The sequence below is a fragment of the Echiichthys vipera genome, assembly GCF_963691815.1.
Source record: "Echiichthys vipera genome assembly, chromosome: 8".
NCBI classification, from domain to species: Eukaryota; Metazoa; Chordata; class Actinopteri; order Perciformes; family Trachinidae; genus Echiichthys; species Echiichthys vipera.
The window spans coordinates 12891431-12911361 of NC_139833.1; the positions used below are offsets into that span (position 1 = coordinate 12891431).

Genomic DNA, 19931 nt, shown 5'->3' on the forward strand with positions numbered 1-19931 from the left:
GAATAAATTATATAAACATCAACCTCGTGGTAAATTAGTAAACTGATTTCATAATATATTCCATATGGATGTCAGTATCATATAATCATACTATATCACATCAATATCACACAATCATACTATATACCACATCAATATCAATATCATACTATGTATTATATTAATTAATCTATTACATATCAATATTACTCAATCATACTATGTGCCCTATTCATATCAATACCACCCCTGTACCTGTACATAAAGCCAGTATTAATGCCATGAGTACTTTTGTTATAAATGCAAAGTTACACCACTTTTGTATCCATTCAATGTCTTCCTGCCCTTTTTCCCTTCACATAATTAAATGAGAGGCATCATAGCGCCCTCTAGCGTCGGAAGTGTGGTGTTGCCAAAAAAAGTGCATTGTTTACTTCCGGTTTGTGTCTACTTGTTCCTGTGAGCTAACTTACTGCAGCCAGATCAACAGAAACTCTCTTCCCGGCAAGTTAGAGACAGTTTGTTTGTTAAATGTTAAAATATTGAAAACACGAGTTTATTGGGAGGGAGAAATATAAATGACTCTTTAACGTTAAAGTGTATTGTTAACGTTGGAAGGTAGCTAACGGCTAACGTTAGCAAGGGAAGCCAACTGACATTAACGGTTAACGTACAGTATCAACAGTGTCCAAGGCAACAATGAACATCCTTTCGGCAACTCTTCTCCCGGCAAGTTAGAGACAGTATGTTTGTTAAATGTTAAAATTTTGAAGACACGAGTTTATTGTGAGGGAGAAATATAAATGACTCTTTAACGTTAAAGTGTAGCGTTAACGTTGGAAAGTAGCTAACGGCTAACGTTAGCAAGGGAAGCCAACTGACATTAACGGTTAACGTACAGTATCAACAGTCGCCAAGGCAACAATGAACATCCTTCCAAAGAAGAGCTGGCATGTCCGCAACAAGGACAACGTCGCCCGCGTGCGGAAGGACGAGGCCCAAGCTGCAGAGGAGGAGCGCGAGGCTAAGCGGCGGGTGGAGCGTGCTGAGCAAGAGGTGACCCAATTAAATTATATTTATAGTGCCAAATCATAACAAAAGTTATCTCAGGACACTTTACACAGTAGGTAAAGACCACACTCTGTGACTTGTTTATGATTTACAAAGACCCAACAATTCCCCCATGAGTACACAGAGGCAACGAAAACGTCTTGACCGGTTTGGGAGGAAGAAAAAGGAGTGAAAAGATAGATAGACAATCCAATAGATGCAAGCAACCAGTAATAATAATATGATATAATAATACAGCAGAACATTAGAAACAAGCACAGCTAAGGTGGTAAATGTGATCAATGAAGAGTAGTGGTAATACAATGATATATATTACTGATGATGTTTTTATGGCTACATAATTTATAAAACTAATGATAGCATATATGAGTAATAGTGATAAAAGCAGCAGGAAGCATCATGCAGGACCACGGCAGCAGGCACCACCACGATCAGCAGAGACCTGTGAGACGACAAAGCACAAACAACTCCGGGGAAGAGGTTGAATTAGTGACATGCATTGATTCGACATGAATGATACAGACAGATAGGAGAGAAGTATCAGGAACAGTATTATCCCCAGGCAGACTAGGCCTATAGCAGCATCATTGAGCTGAACAAAATCAGCTTAGAACCCCCTTAGTGTTTTTTATTTTTATTTAAATGAAAAGAAATGCATTGATAATATCAAGGCACACTGGATAAAAAGGATAACTTAAATTTTATAGAAAAATACTATGTAACCCATGAAAACGAAAATACATGTTATTTAAAAAGGAACACACACCTTTTTAACTTAAAAAGACAGGGGGAAAAAAATATTTTTGGGTACAAATTAAAAAAAAAAAAGGCACAATTTTCACACAGAAAAAGTAATTGGGAAATTATTAAATAATAGTATAAAACAGTGAATCTAAATTATTTGGTAGTTGGTATGGGTCGTCAAACACCTTCATCCAGGGGTGCAGATCCGATGTCAGGATTGGAGGTGACACAAAAGTGTGTTTAGTGTTTTTTTTGGCCACCATAAATCACAACTCGGTAGATGCTCGCCATATCATTCAAACAGTACTGCGCGTGGAATCATCTACTATGTTTACCTTTCTTGTTTATTTGTCCTAAACAGCCAACATCGTATCACTGCTACTTAACTGTTATAGTAGTAAATCAGAATTGTAAGGGTCTCACCCCCAGTTCTTCTCACTAACTTACTTTTCTCCTCGTGTCCTCTCACAGATGGTTATGTGAATCATATCCTGTGGCCTTCACAGTCAACATTTCTTAATCCAGTTAAAGACCTATGTGAGATTTTGGACTCATCATCAAAACACCTGAACACACTGTTTTGTTCTCTTTCCTTTAATTTGGCACCCATGCATTTCTATTTCATCATTTCTAAGCATAAATTAGCTTTAAAGCACATGCAAAATTAAATAGATATCAAATCATAGTTTTGGTTGTAGACTCAGACTTTTGGACTTAACTGTGTACGTTTAGAAGAAGAGCACTGTAATATTTGATTCTGTTTTTCTATTGTTGGCAATATTTATAAAAAAAATCCTTAAAGGTCTATAAAGTGGGCCTTTAAAAATCAGAACTAAGCGTCTAGTGAACGTGACTGATGTTCTGCACAAATGACGTTCCTAACGGATAAATAAAGTTCATTGAATTTAATTGAATGTCATCTTTTTATTTCCAATGGCATCATAAAATGAGTATACAGACTTACTTAGGTCATGCAGTATTTGTTTAGTATCTTTGTACTATAAACAACAAGGATAAAATACTTCATGGTTGACGCTTAAGTAGCGATATGATGCATTGTAAAGAAACCTTTATTGTTCTTCATATATTCATGCCCCCATTACACACATTACAGTTATTTTTTAAAAACAGAGACATTTCCCTGCGTTTGTGCCCTTCGTTTACACGCAAACGGAAAATTCACCTCTGAAAATGATTCCTTCTAAAAACTCTGGCCAGAGTGGAGATTTGGAAAAACTCTGGTTGCACGTTTGCAGGTAAACAGAAAAACAGAGTTTCCGGCAGCTGATGTTAAAGTATGTGCCAGAACTTGCACCTGCGTCACAGGTACGACCTATGTTCATTTTCATTTGGCTGTGGTGATCACGGATCATTGGCTAACGTGGTCTTGAGCTTCTCTATACGCTGCCACCTACAGGTTTGGCATACTCTTGATGCCATATATACACAGGTTTAGTGTAAACAAAATTGTTTCTGAAAACGGACAGGTATGCATGATGTTTTTTTTTTTTTAAACGGAGACGCAGAAATGTCAGTTTATGAAAATAGCTACGTGTAAATGAAACCCTTAGTTTGGAATAAAAACTCTTCCTCTCCACAGGCTCGGACAGAGTTTCTGAGAAGGAAATCCAGAGCTGCTCTCCCTTCAGCAGGAGAAAAGAGGCCTGCAGATGATGATGATGGTGGTGGTGATGAACCGAGTGGAGGAAGTGGAGCTCTGGAGCATCTTAATCTTTTCCCCCTGGAGGAGTCTTCAGAGAAGAAGGGGAATGAGGAGTATCTCAAAGAAAAGAAAGATGAACAGGTGAGAGTGCTGCTTCTTCTGTCACACATCTCAGTCACTAATATGCTTAAATCGACTGATATAGTGGTGATCTATGTATTCATCCGCTAACGTAAATAAAATTAAATCTTTAAAGTCACATTCAGTTTTGACCTTATCCTTTTTAAAAGGATCCACTTACTTGAACTCTGCAGAGTTTTCAGCCATCGTGTTGCCTTCCCCAACAGAGTTCACCTGTTTAGTTTAGTTATCACTTGACCTTTAGCAGCATGGAGTTAGGGGTTACAGACTAAACCATAAATCTGATTGATCAACTCCTTCTGAGTTCACGAGACTTCACCATGAAAAGAACAAGGTCAAGAATTAACATTTAAGCTCAACTAACATTTGATTGTTGTCGACGCTTTCAAAACGTTATTCCCATTATATCATGAGTACTGTAGTTTTCACTGTGAATGATAATGCCATGAAAAGCCTGTCGAGTGACCTCTTTACAGGTCTTTTACGAGCTGTCTGGTATGAACGGTCAAACACAAATGAAATGACAGTGAGCTCAGTGGTTAGAGCACTGGTCTGGTATACCAGGGCCCGTGAGGTCGATCCCCACTAGGGCCTTAATGATTTTAGGGGCAACTTTGGCACAGGAGGTAGAGCGGTTGTGATTTAGGGCGCGCTCACACTATCCTCCCGGACCGAGACCCGGACTTTAGGGTACTTGTCCCCCCTCCCTCTCCCCCCCGCGCCCCAGCCCCGTTTGTACTCACACTACCAGGGCCTCGGCCAATACTTCTTGCTGTCCATACGCCTTCAAGCCGTAACACGTCACAGGCATTGATCGCGTGTGTGTGGCTTTGTTTACAAATCTTTCCACAGACAGTTTTTGTGCGTCTTGTCGACTGTTTTTGAATATTTTCATCCGACCAAATCTGCAGTAAACACTCCACCTCCGCATCACACCAACATGAACCTTTCACCGCCATTGTTGTTGTTGTTAAATGTCCGCGCATGGTCCGTCCTTCTATTTACATGTCCGAACAGGCGGACATAACGCTACTGCCGTAGGGCTCGTGCTCGTGCTCGTACACGTGCGCACGCTCGTGCTCGTACATGTGCAAACGGCTCCGCTAAAGCCCACCTATTTCAAGCGGGCCGTGGCGGCCCAGCTGGCCCCAGTTGAGCGCGGAGCGGGTGCGCTCACACTACTTAAAGGTACTAGACTTTAGCTGAAAAACCGGTTTTGGCCGCGGCCAAAAGGATAATGTGATCACGCCCTTAGAGAGGTTTTGGAGGTTCGGTCCTCGGCTCCTCCTGTCTACATGTTAAAGTGTCCTTGAGCAAGACACTGAACCCTTAATTGCTCCCCTGTGACTTTCAGCTGCCCACTGCTCCTTAGGACGGGTTAAAAGCAGAAGTCAAATTTCACTGCATATTTCTAACAATTGTATGTGACCACTGAAAAAAGAAAGGTAGAGTGAGCTTATGATCACAGCATTTTAACAAACGGTGTACCTGTTGTGGCCCATCTCTCCATTGAGACGTTTGGATACAACCTTAATTATTCAGTCATGTCAAAAAGCAATACATATTCTGGACACAGCCCAGCCACATTATGCATACAAGCAGTGTCAACAGATGGAGAGCGAGAAATGGAAAAAACCTAAGCTGACAGGGAGTCACAGGAGACAAAAAACTGTTATTTCAGTGTTCAAATATAAGAATGTGATCCAGTTTTATAATCTAATCCCAGAAAAGAGATTAGCCTCAGTCAAACTGAATCATTTTACAGTTTTCGTCACTGCTGTCACCACACAACACATTTTAATTTTTTATTGGTTGTCCTTGTTCATTTTCCAGGAGAAGCAGGAACGGGCAATCGGCTTGCTGGTGTCTCTGGGACCCCAACCCGGGACGGAGGTCACTCCGTGGTACATGAAAACCGGCAAAGAAAAGGAAGAAGGGAAAGAAAAAGAGGAGAAGAAAGAAAAAGAAGTGAGGAAAGAAAAAGACAAGAGAAAGGGAATGAGTGAAGAGGAGAGAGAGAAGAGAGATCGCAGATTGAAAGATATTTTAGACCCACTGAGAGATATGAAGAAAGCACTGGCTGTGAAGGACAAAAAGTACGGCAAGAAAAAGGAGAAGAGAGACAGAGGGGAAAGGAGGAGCAGTGGAGAGAGGTAAGAAAGTCCATTTCTCTTGTTACTCATAATAATATAATAATAAGAGATATGACCATTTGACTTAGTAGATTGATTTCAGCCCAGTAAAACAGGATATTTAAAAAAGGAGACTCATGATTTTTCTCTTTTCGCTCTTTAGTTTTCCGGTTTTAAAGGGATAGATCAACATTCAGGGAATACACATCACTCTCTTTCACTTTCTTAGATCACAGGATTGAAACCATTTTCACATCTGTGCACTTAGCATGTAGTTGAAGCTAGCGGACAGTTAGCTTAGCTTAGCATAAAGACTGGACACAAGAGGAAACAGCTAGCCTGGCTCTGTCCAGAGAGGCAGTACTTATCGTCACATATCATTATATAAAGGTTCTGACGGATGCTGGGAAACCTTGAAAAGACTTGAATTTCAATGTGGTGTTTTCAATGTTTGAGAAGTGTTTGGATTTTCAATAAAGTGCTTAAAACTGTTTTAAATGTAGGTAAAAAAGTAAACTTACAAATGTGAAACGGCTTCCTCTGATTTGTCACCATAATGTTGAATGCTGTCACAAAACATCTAATTTATTGAGCTGAAGAGGTACAACAACAATCAGTGTATTGTATATACTATATATACTGCATATAAATATATAGTTTCTGTAAGGTGCTGTAAAAGCTTGAAATGCTTGAATTTGACGTTGGAAAAGGTGTAGGAACCAGGATATGAATAAAATGTGATGTCTATATAAAACATCTGTCTATGCTGTCTGTTCTAGCTCCATAGAAACGTTACGGGCTGAGCGCTTACAGAGGGAGGCTGAAGAAAGGAGGAGAACGCAGGCTCTGCTCGACCAGAGGAACGGCAAAGGGAAGGATCCGAAGAAGGAGACGACCGAGAGAGAGATGCCCTACAACAGCGCATACTTTCCTGAACTTGCTCGAAAGCGTCAAAGGCGGGATCGAGACAGCTGGAGAGATGAAATATTAAAATCATGAACTATCTTTATTTGTCGTTTGAGGAGTGCGGTGTGTGACAGATGGTTAGTGGACAAACCTGCGTGTTTCTAAATGACAGTAACATGGAAAATGGGCCAGAGTGGGTTCAAAGCCACATTGAGAACATACTTGTGACCTGGTCGTGTTATTGGCAGTAAGTCAATGAAGGGGCAGCTTGTATGACACTTTTTATTTATTTCGCCACCCCAAAAAAAGTCAGATGTCCTGTTCAGTTACCTTTATCTTTTGCAGCATTTCACTCATGATGACTTCAGCAGGGCAGATGGTTGCCATCGCAGGAGGCAAAGCTCATGCTGTGAACAACTGTTAGAATCGTTTTTATTACTGCGAAACATTCAGAGAGATCCAAGCTGAACATTCTCTGTTTACAGGTTGTTCTTTGTCAAATATGACTTTAAGATGAATTTCTTTGGATTGTGGGCTGTTGATCGAATAAAGCAAACAATTTAAAGATGTTAACTTGGGCTCTAGAAAATCATAATGGAAGTCTTGCAGTTTTCTGACTTGGCAAAAAAAACGATTGAAATATTAGTTGAGAAAATATTCAGCAGATGAAAAGATAAGATTTGCTATTTGCAGCTTGAGGTGAGATCATGAAGTACGCGCCTGTTGTAAAAGTTAATGGATAAAAGATTCTTAAAGGTTCATTTGTGTTTCTGAGAGTAACCATTTATTATTATTTCATAACACTGTTGTCCAATCTGTGTTTATTATGATTGTGAAAGCCATACACAGAAGACATTTTGACATGTCGCAGTGGGAAAAAGCAGGTGTGTGAATAAAGATGAATGAATGGCTGACGTCCATTTAGCTGCTTCAGTTTCTGTGTCACTAGAATACAACAAAGCCTTTCTAAACGCTGTTAGTCACATCTGTGCCATTTTTCTATCATACGTCAAAATGTCTGCTGTTTAAAAAAGGCGTATTGCATCATAAACCAACGTCAAGGAACAACACAAAAGATTTACATTTACTTTCTTTTTTTATTGCTGTTAACCTTTTTGCAAATACATGTTGTGGAAATACACTTAGTCTAAAATAAATACTGCTTTCATGATGATATAATGTTCAGTTGCTGGTTCAACTTTTATTGTGTTAGACCAACATCTTTCTTTTTGTCCTCTCCAGAAATGCCATAAAGTTTAATCATCAAAGACTAAACATTATAACCTGAAGGATGTATTACAGGGTGTTGTATTAGGTGCTTTTGTTTTGGTTAAGTGTAAGAAATAAATAGGCAACTGACTAAATCAACGATGACTTGTACACAGCAGTTTGATCCTAATTTATTCTAAAACGGTTAAATATAGTGCAGTTTGACCATATCACGTTCAAGATTCAAGATGGTTTATTTGTCATACGCAAAACAATTACAGCAGCTGTCATTGGCTATAAAGCGTTAAGCTCCTTAAACAAAAGAAAAAGTATAAGAGAAACACAAGTAAAGAGCTGAGACTAAATAAACCTAAAAGTAGTGCAAAGACATATTAAAATTTAAGTGAAGAGATTTGTTTAAATATAAACAAAATAGAGCACTGGGCATGAAATAATTAGAAATAAATAAAAAATAACCATGAGACACATTTCAGTAGACAGAAAGTTTATTTATTATTATTAGGGAACCCTTTTTAAACATATGTATTATCAATTAATACTAATCACACCTTAAAGTCCTCATATGAATACTGAAGTGATATTTAAAAAGACTTTTAAACACCACACAGAAACCAATTACCTCCTTGTGGGGATATAATCACAGATCATTTATTTTATTTCTCATCCTCTTCTCCATAGGAAGCATCATGATGCTCAGGCTGGACCATGACAATGCGCCCCGTGTGTCTGACGTAGGCTGGCGGAGGAGAAAAACACAGACTACCGTCCAACACTGTGACACAGAGGGAGAAAGAAATATCCGTGCATGTAGCCGATAAAGGGTGGACAAATAGCGGGTGGTTGTTTTCAGCAGTGCTCCACACAGACGGAGGCAGTAATGCATGGACTGAGGATGCACAATGGAGCATTACGCACACCGTGTTTAATTGCGGATTAGAGCAAGGGGGGAGGAGGAGGATAGAGGAGGGGGAGGAGGGGAGGAGAGCACAACAAGGAAGGCAAGGAGACGCTCTTTATTATTGGGAGGAAAAAGCGGAGAGAGAGGGGGGGAGAGACACAGACAGCGTGAGCCCCGGAGACAGCACAGACCGTGGCGGGGGTGACGGGAGAGAGGAGGAGGAAACCGACACCGACAGTCGGCAGCGTCGCTCGGATGGTGTTGTTGTTGCTGCTCCGGACGCGGCGACGATGCGGCCACACTGCTGGGTGATGGTAGCGCTGGCGGGGACCATGTCGTACTTCAGCCCGGAGAGAGCCCTAGGAGCCCCGCAGAGGGAAGGTGAGCGGAGTCGGAGGATGAGGAGGAGGAGGAGGGGAGGTCTGAAAACCTGTCAGTGATGCTGGAGAAAGGAGGAGAGAGGGGGGTGCATGTCAGTTATGAAAAGGGCCTCTCTTTTTTATTATCAGCCTGCATGACTGAGACATAATGCGAATTATTATTGCAGTATACGTGGCTGACTTAATCAAAACAGGAGCGGCTGATTTGGTGATGGGTTGGGTGCCATATTTGCATGCAGTGATGAAAATATTAAGGGGGGGGGGTATGGGGGTCGATCTCGGGCCTCACATCGATGGCTTTTTAAAAACAACGTATAGCCTCTATACTGTATGGGTAGCAGGCTAAAAAAATGACGGTCAGTGTGTGATATTTAGCCTATAAATAGCCTTCGCTTGGCACTGGAGATTATTGAGCCTATTAAACCACTGCTGGCATCTTTATTTGTCTCTGAATATGTTTCCCCCCCCCCTCAAGATCTGGCAGTGTTGTGTTTGTGTAATGTGTGCAGTCATTGTATTGTGGTGTATTGTTTTGATAAGAGCTGCTGGCACCGGGGGCTGATGGAAAAGGCCCTGTGTTAGGTTCCTATTTATATGCAGTGTCTGTCTGGACATCTGTCTAGGGAAAGATGAAAGAATAGCACTGCACAGGAATTGTGCATCAGGATTATTGGGAGTCACCGGTTATGTGCATGTGGTGCATGTTTAGGGGGCCTCACTGCCTAAAAAAGGTCATTTAGTTTTCATATTTAGCCCCTGTTTTGCAGGTGCAGTGAGATAATTAGCTGTGTTTCTCTGTTCTGTGGGCCAAAGTCACGGAGGACTGATTATATACAATTTATTGGAATCCAGAGTTTTCATTTTCTTTTAATTAGCAACAGATTGGTGCACTCACCAGCCTACACTTTAACACCAAGGTGGTTTTATATGCTGAACGCATCTCACCTTTGCGCAGGATGGGTAATGAAAGTGGAACACTGTTCTGTCTCTGTTGCGACTTTATGTCAACAACAAAAAAAACCTGAAAACAAGAGGTGCTAAAAGTGTTAGCTGAAATGAGGCCTGAACGTTTATCTTGCAAGTAAAACAAACATCACTTTATGTCTTAGATTTAGTGGAATGCTGGTCCTTGATTTACAATATTTATTAAGTTGGTAAATTATTAAATATACTTGGAAATTTATGTATGCAGTGTTTACGATATCATGACCTTGTGAATGAATGTATTTTTGGATTTGTACGCGGGACGCAGAATGAAAGTGGGATATTTTAAGACAGCGCAGATTTATAAAACATAAGCTAAGTCATGCATTTCAATATCATTGTTTATGTAACCCCCTGGTTTATTATTATTATTATTATGATTTTCTGTAATGCATTTTTATTATTTCACATGCTTAAAGTTATTTGAGATTCTAATATAGTTTTTTTAGTGTTAATAACGTGTTTAATGTGTTGTAATGAATACAGCTTTGTTTGTTTGGAGAGTGTAAAATGGTGAAATCCCTCCTAACTACACTGCTAATATTACATAATATAATGTCTAAAACCTAAAAAGATAGGCTGATAGATGAGGTATGGTTTGAATATTCATGTTTATGTTTCATATAGAAGTCCTTCACTGTGTTACGTGTGAGTTGGGCACCTTCTTCAGGGTGTCAGTGTTCCTCTCTTTAGTCATCTGTCATAAGTGATATAATGTTGACGTATTTTGGCTACAGTATTTAAATGAAACCTATAGATAACACCTGAAGGGTATTTAACCACCCTGCCTGCCCCTTTTCTTTTCTACAGATGGTTCACTTCCCACAATCGACTACGTTGAGGTACAAATATCAAAATGTCCCGATCCCTCCCTTTCTCACCTGAGTAGTAAACCTTCCTGATTTGAGTAATTCTTTTCCAGTTTCCAACCCTTTCCCAATTAGCGCTCCTTTTTTTACCTAAATGACAACTCCAGCCACCCCTCCCTGCTTCTTAACTGTGTTTCCAGAGTGGAATGCCATTTCTGATATTTCCCCTTTCCCCCCGTGCTTTTTTTCCTTACTGGAATGGTATATGATCCCACTTTCAAGCTTTAATTCCAGTCTTTTCTTTCACTGATTCAGACGATCGTTTTTGTATTTATTTTTTTTTATCTTCAGCTTAGTTTCTTTTCCTGTTTTTCCCCCTAAAATCCCTGATGCAAGCTGTCCATTGGGGTTCTCCACTGTGTCCCCAAACCTGCCGCTAAGAAAACGCTCCAATGGTTTTCCCTCTTAACAAAACACCTGTGTAACAAGACTTTACACTCTTCTGATTCAGTGAAGTCTCTCTTTTCCTTCTTACTGACTCAAACAGTGTGTTCCCCTCATACTTCTGTATTAAATCCTTTCCTTCCTTGTATTCTTTTTACTTTCTTCCTCTCAGTTTCTCAGACCAGGGCTGCATCCCTCTCTCCTCCGCCCTACGTCGTCATCCTCATCTCTTGCTCGGGACTCGTCTCTTTCGTCCTGCTGCTCCTGACCTGCCTGTGCTGTAAGAGAGGAGGAGTGGGGTTCAATGTAAGTCTTCAACATGTAAGAAATCTATTCACCTCTCTCTGCTTTCTTTGTTTAGTCACACCTTTAATGCATGCTGATAAACTGCAGGAGGACTCTGCATGGAAGTGGAAACAGAACTCGATAATTCCAATTTAATGAAGTAGAAATGGTCAATAACCATCTCTCAGTCTAATCTTGACTAAGCCTCCATCTTTTAGCCTGGCAGTGTTGTTGAGCCGGCAGGCAGGTCGTCATTAGTTCAGACTGGCTGCTTTCTCATTGTCTGCCCTTGATAGTTACAATCCGGTCGTATTACTAAGTGACAGACTACAGCTTATTCTATATTTCTAATCACACAAGTATTGTGTTTTTTTGGCTCAACCAGGAGTTTGACAATGCAGATGGCGAGGAGTGCTCTGGAGGCTCCAGTCCCATCCAGGAGGACAGCCTGTCATCATGTCCCTCCCTCCCAGAGGTCTACACCTTACCAGTCAGAGACAGGCCCAACTGTCCCGCCCTGCAGGATGGAGCAGGTAACAACCTCAAACAACTCTCCTGTTCTCTCATTTGAGCATAAAAGCCCTCAAAACGAAGCCGAAAACGCTGTCCTGACTCGCACCAAACTCCCTCATGGTCTGTTGCCCGAGTCACTGATGCATATCCTTTAAAGGTCTCAAACTGGGGGCACAACCAGTAGCATCGGACTCCCCACTGAAGTTCAATGAAGTGGAACGTTGATCTGAGAAAATTCTGCATCAGTGCTCTGTGCATGCAGGCCGAGGTGGACATTTGGCCACAGACGGGGAGCGCTGGTTTCAGCACACTTTATGACTTTTTCTCTCAGTAAGGGTATTGTGTCATTCCTCCTCTCAAAAATGTGTTTTTCTTATCGTGACATTGCTTTGCAGGGTAATATATGTGCATTAGAAGTCTGTTTTCACATTTATCAGCTTAAAGTTTCAACTAGTTTGGAAGCCAGTCGTGGTTCAATGTGTTACTTATGCAAAAGTGATGTGGAAACATGAAAGTGCATTTTATATGAAACTGACTTTTCGGTGAAGTAGGAGATATCTTGTATCCATTGGTTAAAGCTGTGAAATTTGCAGATTCATAGACTTTTTTTCATGTAGTTACGGCAATTGCACTTTTTGCGGAAAAATATTATCAGAAGCAAATTATTATTCAAAGAAGAGTATTTGTCTTAAAACATGTCTGGAGGGGATCTTTCATGTTTTGGGGATGGCCATGGTAGTTGTGAGCTGCACTGTAGATAATGTAGTTTCCTGTGCGTCATTTTTAAAAATGTATTTTGGCTCCTGTTGTGAGATACAATGTCATAAAAGAACATCAAATTCTGATGCGTGTGTGATGCTCATCTCTTTTTTTTTACAGACTCCAAGTCTCAGTGCTTCAAAAGACACGCTTTAAACTATCTTCAGGAGATAGGAAATGGCTGGTTTGGAAAGGTAAGATGATTGCCTCTCACGTTCAGATATCACTGTGTTTTAATGTAAAACAGGTTTTCACTCTATCAGCAGGCTCCGCTTTATTATATTTAATACTGGCCACCGATCAGATCAGGAGTCTTCACTCAAAATAGTTATTTTACTGCTTGTCTGCTTCTCCTGGGCACTCTTCCCTGTTATTACCCATCAATCTCTCCTAGGTGATCCTGGCTGAAGTGCTGTGTGACTGCAGCTCCTCTCAGGCTGTGGTGAAGGAGCTGCGTGTCAGTGCCAGCCCTCTGGAGCAGAGGAAGTTCTTGGCCGAGTCTGAACCGTACAGGTGGGAGGAACTGCTGAAACTCGAGTAGCCATTTTGGAGGCAATACTATGTAACCTTTTGCTTAACCACTGAGGCCACGATGGATAATAGTATGTTCAGCATAACAGTGCAAGAAGAGAAGAGCATCTATCTGACGCGAGCTAACATTAGCCGTCATAACTGGTCATACCGTATTTAGTCATTGAAAGGATGCTTTTTATTGCTTATTAACTCACTTCAATCATTGATAAAATGAGCAACAGCATGTTTAGCTCGGCATCTACCTGTTTATATTAGAAAATTAGAGTCCTAATGTTTTGTTGTGTACTTAGACGGTAATGTTATTGCAGGTAGATGGTTATAAAACTTGTTCTTGAAGATGAGCACTGAACCGACCTATTTGTGTATTATATCAGAATGTGGCTGTCCTTCTCTCTCTTGCCAGAGGAAGCTTCCAAGGACAGGGCTGTCTGTTCTTTCTCTCTGTTCCTATCTCACACACACGCACACACAAATATACACCCGCTAGGAGTCATTTTCACACATATTCATATGCTGTTTACATCTCCTGTTTCTTCTGTGGCACAAACCCTTACTCTTGTCCTGTCCTCTTCTGTGTGTCAGATGTAAATACGCCTACTCAACGAGCAGTACAGTCTATCTCTGGTTTCTCCTTGTCCCCTCAGGAGCCTTAAACATCCCAACATCCTTCAGTGTTTGGGGCAGTGCAGTGAGAGCATCCCCTTCCTCCTGGTTATGGAGTTCTGTCAGCTGGTGAGTACAAAAGTGATATTGAACATCACATCCCCACATTCAATTCATCATTCTTGCAAACACTGTAGAATGTGTTACAGTATGTGAGACGGTCCGTGTACGTTTTGACCTTTGTTGTCTTCATTTAAACCAATGAACCAGAAAACGGAAATACCATGTTTTTTTCGTTATTTTGTTTTGAAAATACGAGAAATGAGAAAAACCAATTCAAACAAACGGCCTAATATTGGTTTTTGATTATTTGTTTTGTCGTTAAAACTTTGAAAAAACGAAATAAAGGAACCAAAGAGGTCATAATAATAATCTCTTTGAAGGCAGACGGTAGACAGGTGACCCGGAAGTCACTCTTATTACAAAATAAAAGAGGATATGATACCAGATAGCTGACAAATTATTTTGTAGCTGACAAATGCTGTTTTATGGTTGTTTGTTTGCTAGATTGGTGCAATATAGCATTGAAAAAAGACATACTGGACATTGTTAAGTCCAATTCAGATGGGTAGGTTTAGTTTTGCTAGTGTTTGTGGCATGACATGTAAGGTGAGGTATGTTTGTATTGAAGATTGGTAATGATGCGTTTTGACAAAGAAAAGAGACAAGGTAGGGAAGATAATAAGTTATGATAAGTAAGTTCATAATTATAATAAAAATGGAGGATGTGGGTGATTTTAATGTGTCAGATAAATACGGTTTACTGTTATTTTCCACCTCTGTAGCGGTTTTTCAATTGTGTTTTAGTTGCATTAAATGTTTAGGTTATTTTTCACAAGGTCTTTACTTAATTTATTCTGCATATTATTTGTTGTGAGGATGATTATCATAATCATAGATACGTCACCGAAACCTGCTTTGCTCCGGTGCAGTTGGTTTGTTTTCCTTCCCTCGGCTGGCTCAATCACTGACTGATTAAGGAAACCATATGAGTGGATTCTCAGGCCAAACAGAGACACAAGCAGATCAATTACAGCAACACAGCAGAGAGAAGCCAAACAGAACAGTGACCTCGTAGACTGCTATTATCCTGTTTGATAAACTCTCCTATTGTCCTTTCCTTGCGGATATGTTCCATCCTTTTTATATAGTCCTCCTTTTATTCCCTTGCCCTTTTCGAAGCACAAATGACTAACACAACGGCTGCCAGCTCATTACCAATTTCCCCTGCTGCTTTTTAGACTCTGTGGTGGAAAACACCCAGAAAGGAACTTATTCACTGCAGGAATCACAAATATTCTCCTTGCTTTTACGGTGTTGCCTGCAAGTTTTATCTGTTTTCTGGCAAAAGCACTTGAGGTGAACACTTACGGATAAACTGGCATTAACTCATCTTAAGTGTGCATGCATTTCACTGCGTGTGTTATTGTCGTGATGTACAACTAGGGTGACCTGAAGAGGTATTTGAGAGCCCAGCGCAAGACCGACGGGATGACTCCTGACCTGCCGACTCGGGACCTCTTGACTCTTCAGAGAATGGCTTTTGAGATCACCTCCGGTCTGCTACATCTCCATGAAAACAACTACATCCACAGGTCAGTCGTGACTTTACCTCTGACAAGATTTATTTAATATATCTCTGTTCATTGTGGCTGATTGTCAGAGGATGTTTTCTACGTTCTGCAGTGATCTGGCATTAAGAAACTGCCTGCTGACCTCAGACCTCACTGTAAGGATAGGCGACTATGGCCTTTCACACAACCACTATAAGGTAAATGCATGTATTTCTCTGAGAGTAAATAAATCCTTATTGATCCAAGTAGGCCAGCAGATTTTTTTGATCCTATTTGCCCCAAAGCCTTTTTCTAGTCATGTAAATAATAACAAAATTACATTTTTCATCAGTATAAAAATAACTCTTGTTGTGAAGGAGGATTATTACCTAACTCCAGACAAGCTATGGATCCCACTGCGCTGGATTGCTCCTGAACTGCTGGAGGAGTACAGAGGATCTCTCATTGTTACTGACCAAACCAAGACCAGCAATGTGTGGTATGTTTTACAGCTGTCACAGCTGTGTATATACTGTGCACGCCGGGCTGATTATGGTCAGTTCATGTAGGTAGTGCTATGATCATGCTCCTCTATTTGGTGTGTGGTAGTATACCATCAGTAGCCACTAGATTAGGTACACCTGTAAAATCTAACACAATCCAATGCAACAGCTCAGCCATAAATTCTACCAATAGGAAAATAATGATGTTCAGTTTTGATCGACAGTCAGAGAGGTATTAATTTAACCACAGGTTTATTATTGAGGTTGTCAGATGTGTTGAATGCGGCTGTATTTTATTGACAGGTGTGTCAAAAGGTTTAATCACTGCATTTAAAACATGAAAAGGAGGGCAATTTTAGAAACAGATTTCAATATAATGCAGCCTCTAAAACATCAAGCTACACTGTGCTTCCACTGGCAACTAGTGTTTTAGAGCACAGTTTACAAGGCTTTAGTTTTAATGCACTGGTATCTGACTATACGTAAGGATTTTGGGAAGGAAAAATGGTATGGCAACATCCATCGTACAGGTAGAATAGTGGCAGAGCTGTTGTACTAGATTGCATTTGATTTTCCAGATGCACCTTATAAAGTGGTCAAGGGGTGGTTATAGCATTGGTTTTCTTATTCACATTTAACCAGTATAAGACCATAAAAGATCAGTGCTTGTCAAAAGCCTTTTCTCTGTGGAAAACAAAGTAATGTACTTGATATAATTTTGAGGATGAGATGTTCTGAACACTGAAAGTATTGAAGCAAATCATTTGAAATGCTCTTTGTAGAGTCTTGTTTGTAATCTCAGTTAGAGTTTTGATTTGGCCCAACATCTCAAGTAAAGACACAAACGGCAGCAGTTTTTGGGTTTTTTCTTAATATTCCTCAATATAATCATACCGCAAATACTTACATAAGCCTACCTTTAAAGATCAGTGTGACCTAAATTTTGCTGAAGCAGAAGTTGGACGTCCATCAGTTTGTCCGCCGTTTTAGCCTCATTGTCAGGCCAAGTAACATCACAGGGAGTGATGGAAGGACGAGACGACAAGCATCCACTTTTGCAGGTCCACTTTAACCTGTTTTGTTGAATGAATTAACAAGAAAAAAATCTGGGAACAAAACACACAAGTAGCAAACTGTTTGCTTTCACAGGAGAAATGATGGCTTAAGATTTTAGAAGGATATGCATATTAATCAACTCAAATAACATAACCATCAGAAAATATTTTCAACATGTTTTTATTGTTATGCCTCTCAGTCTTGTTTTCTTCTAAGTCAGAGCTCTGTATAATACAAGGAGTTCCTGTAAAAGCATTAAATAACAAAAAACATCTGTCACCATCTCTACATCTTTTTCCTCCAGGTCCTTGGGGGTGGTTATTTGGGAGCTGTTTGAGTTTGGCTCTCAGCCCCACAGACACTTGAGTGACGAAGAGGTGCTGACCTTCGTCATTAGGGAGAGACAGATCACCCTGGCCCAGCCAAGACTCAAACTCTCCCATGCAGACTACTGGTCAGTGCTCACCTACTAAATGGAGTCGTGCAGGAATGATAATTATGTTAATGGAAAGTGATAATGCCCTGATTTTGTCTCTCCAAATTTAATTAATCTGTTTTTCTCTCCTGCCCTCAGGTATGAGATCATGCAGTCCTGCTGGCTACCTCCATCTCAACGCCCTTCTGTAGCCGAGATATTCCTCCTCCTCTCCTCCCTCCTGGCTGCTGAGCGAGGAATGCTGAGGGGGAGTGTCGGGGAAGAAGATGAAGATGAAGAGGAATATGAGGAGGGCAGAGGAAGGAGAGGGGAGAGCGAGGAGTCGTTTGAAAGACGCTGGGACTTACTCCGTCCACCTGCTTTCCAGACTGCAGCCAACGAGCGGCAAAGGGAGAGAGAGTACGGCAGGGAGGACAGAGACATCCCCTACCCCCTACTGGACCCCGTGGGGAACTGTATTACTCCATCCTCCTCTGAACTGGATGACATCCTGACAGTCACTGAAACCAGCAAAGGCTTGAACTTTGAGTATTTCTGGGAAAAGGCTCATGCCAGACGAGGCTACAAACCTCTGCCTCCTCCTCAACCAATCCCAACTGTGAACAATAACCACAGACAGTCTTTGGACACGCCCACTGTGGTCCCAGTGATAAGCGCACGCAGCCCCTCCCTCGCCAGCGAGTACTACATCAGATTAGAGGAGCACACTCCCCAGGACAAGTCGCCAACTCTCAAAGGGAAGACCCAGTCCTCTTTCCGCTCTGACTTGATCTGCCCTGGAGACATGGAGCTGGTGGAGATTCGTAGTGGATTACTGGGAAAAGAGCGAGTCCCTTATTGTTCTTCTGACAGGGCGTGTGGAAAGGGCCTCCAGACCGTCAGATCAAGCGAGGTTCAACTCCAGGTGCCCAACACATGTGTGGCTGAATTCAGAGACACTTCGAGCAGAGTGACTGACTTTTCAGTGGTGGATTTAGGAGATGATGATGACGAAGATGAGAAAAGAAGGAGTAGCGAGGCAGATAAAAAATCCTCCGTGAGTTCTCAAGCCCCAGTACTTCCTCCCAAGCCTCGCTCTATGTCAATGTTGTCAGGCAACCACCTTCACTCGCGCCCCCTTCCCGCCCCTCCACTCGGTTACAGAGGACTGCCTCACTACACCATCGGTGGGAAAATCGAAACGGACCCCCATCACATGAGCAGCTGTCCACCTTCTACCTTCGATCACCTGGGGCTCCATCGGTCCCGACAGACTCTACCCCCATCCCCATCCCTCTCCCCCTCCCTTCCCCCATCGAGCCATCCAATTTACCCCCAACCTCCTCAAATGGGTCCCCCACCTCTCCCTCCCCACTCCAAACCGCAAAGAAGCTGCCCCAGCTACAACACAGCAGACACGTATTCAAGATACAGTAAGCCACAGATGCAGAGATCAAACAGAGACCCACTATCCTGTGACTTGTCTGATAGGGAGGGCGGTAGCAGGCATTTATCATCATTGCACAACTCCAGGGAGACTTCTTATTCTCGTGCAAAAGACTTTGACTCTCCCGTTCGCAGAGAAAACCCTTTGCGCCCAATTTATCGCAATTTACCTCGCCCTCAGCCCACAAATCCCCAGATTGAAAGACATTCTTCATCCAGTCCCACCTACTCGGATGAGGATGACTCTCCCTTCATGTCCCCTGAGAGACCCAGCGGTGGGACTACTGTCACTCACTCCAGCCTATCTGAAGATGCAGACCCAGCCTGTGCCGAGCTCTTCTCCAGGGGAATGAAAAGGACTCAGTCACGCCTCGACACCATCCTGCCTGCCATTTGGAGGGAAGATGCTGAACTTCATGCAGAACGTGTGGCCACTGCTAAGAAATCCCCCATGCATCTGTTTCTGACAGAGATATCTAATGTGGCAGAGTCTACTGAGTCCAAGTCAGAGGCTCCATGGGAAGGAGAGAAGGTAGAGAAAAGAGATGGAGAGAGATGGGGGAACTTTGTGCTGCCCAACAGAGGGATGCGCCGCTCCCAGTCGCTGATCACAGAGCTGGGGTCGGCAGGGCAGTCATGGGGACCAGAGAAATGCAACAGGACAGGAGCTGAGGAGGACAGAGCAGTCACTAAAGAATCATTCCAGAGGGATCTTTTCCTCACAGAGATCGACACAGGAAAGATGGACACACCTCCAGAGGGAGGATCAGAAACTGATCCAGTAAAATACCTCTATCCTTCAGGATCCAGATTGCGGCCCTAC

The 19931-nt window shown here is 41.8% G+C and overlaps 1 protein-coding gene across 1 annotated transcript; it reads left to right on the forward strand.

Moving 5' to 3' along the window:
• The first annotated feature begins 503 nt into the window (after positions 1-503).
• leng1 (leukocyte receptor cluster (LRC) member 1) lies at positions 504-7556 on the forward strand. The gene is made up of 4 exons (XM_083918005.1): positions 504-1035; positions 3395-3598; positions 5432-5751; positions 6510-7556. Exons 1-4 carry the CDS (start codon positions 904-906, stop codon positions 6727-6729), a joined length of 876 nt encoding a protein of 291 aa, XP_083774131.1. The 5' UTR covers positions 504-903; the 3' UTR covers positions 6730-7556.
• The last annotated feature ends 12375 nt before the right edge of the window (positions 7557-19931 follow it).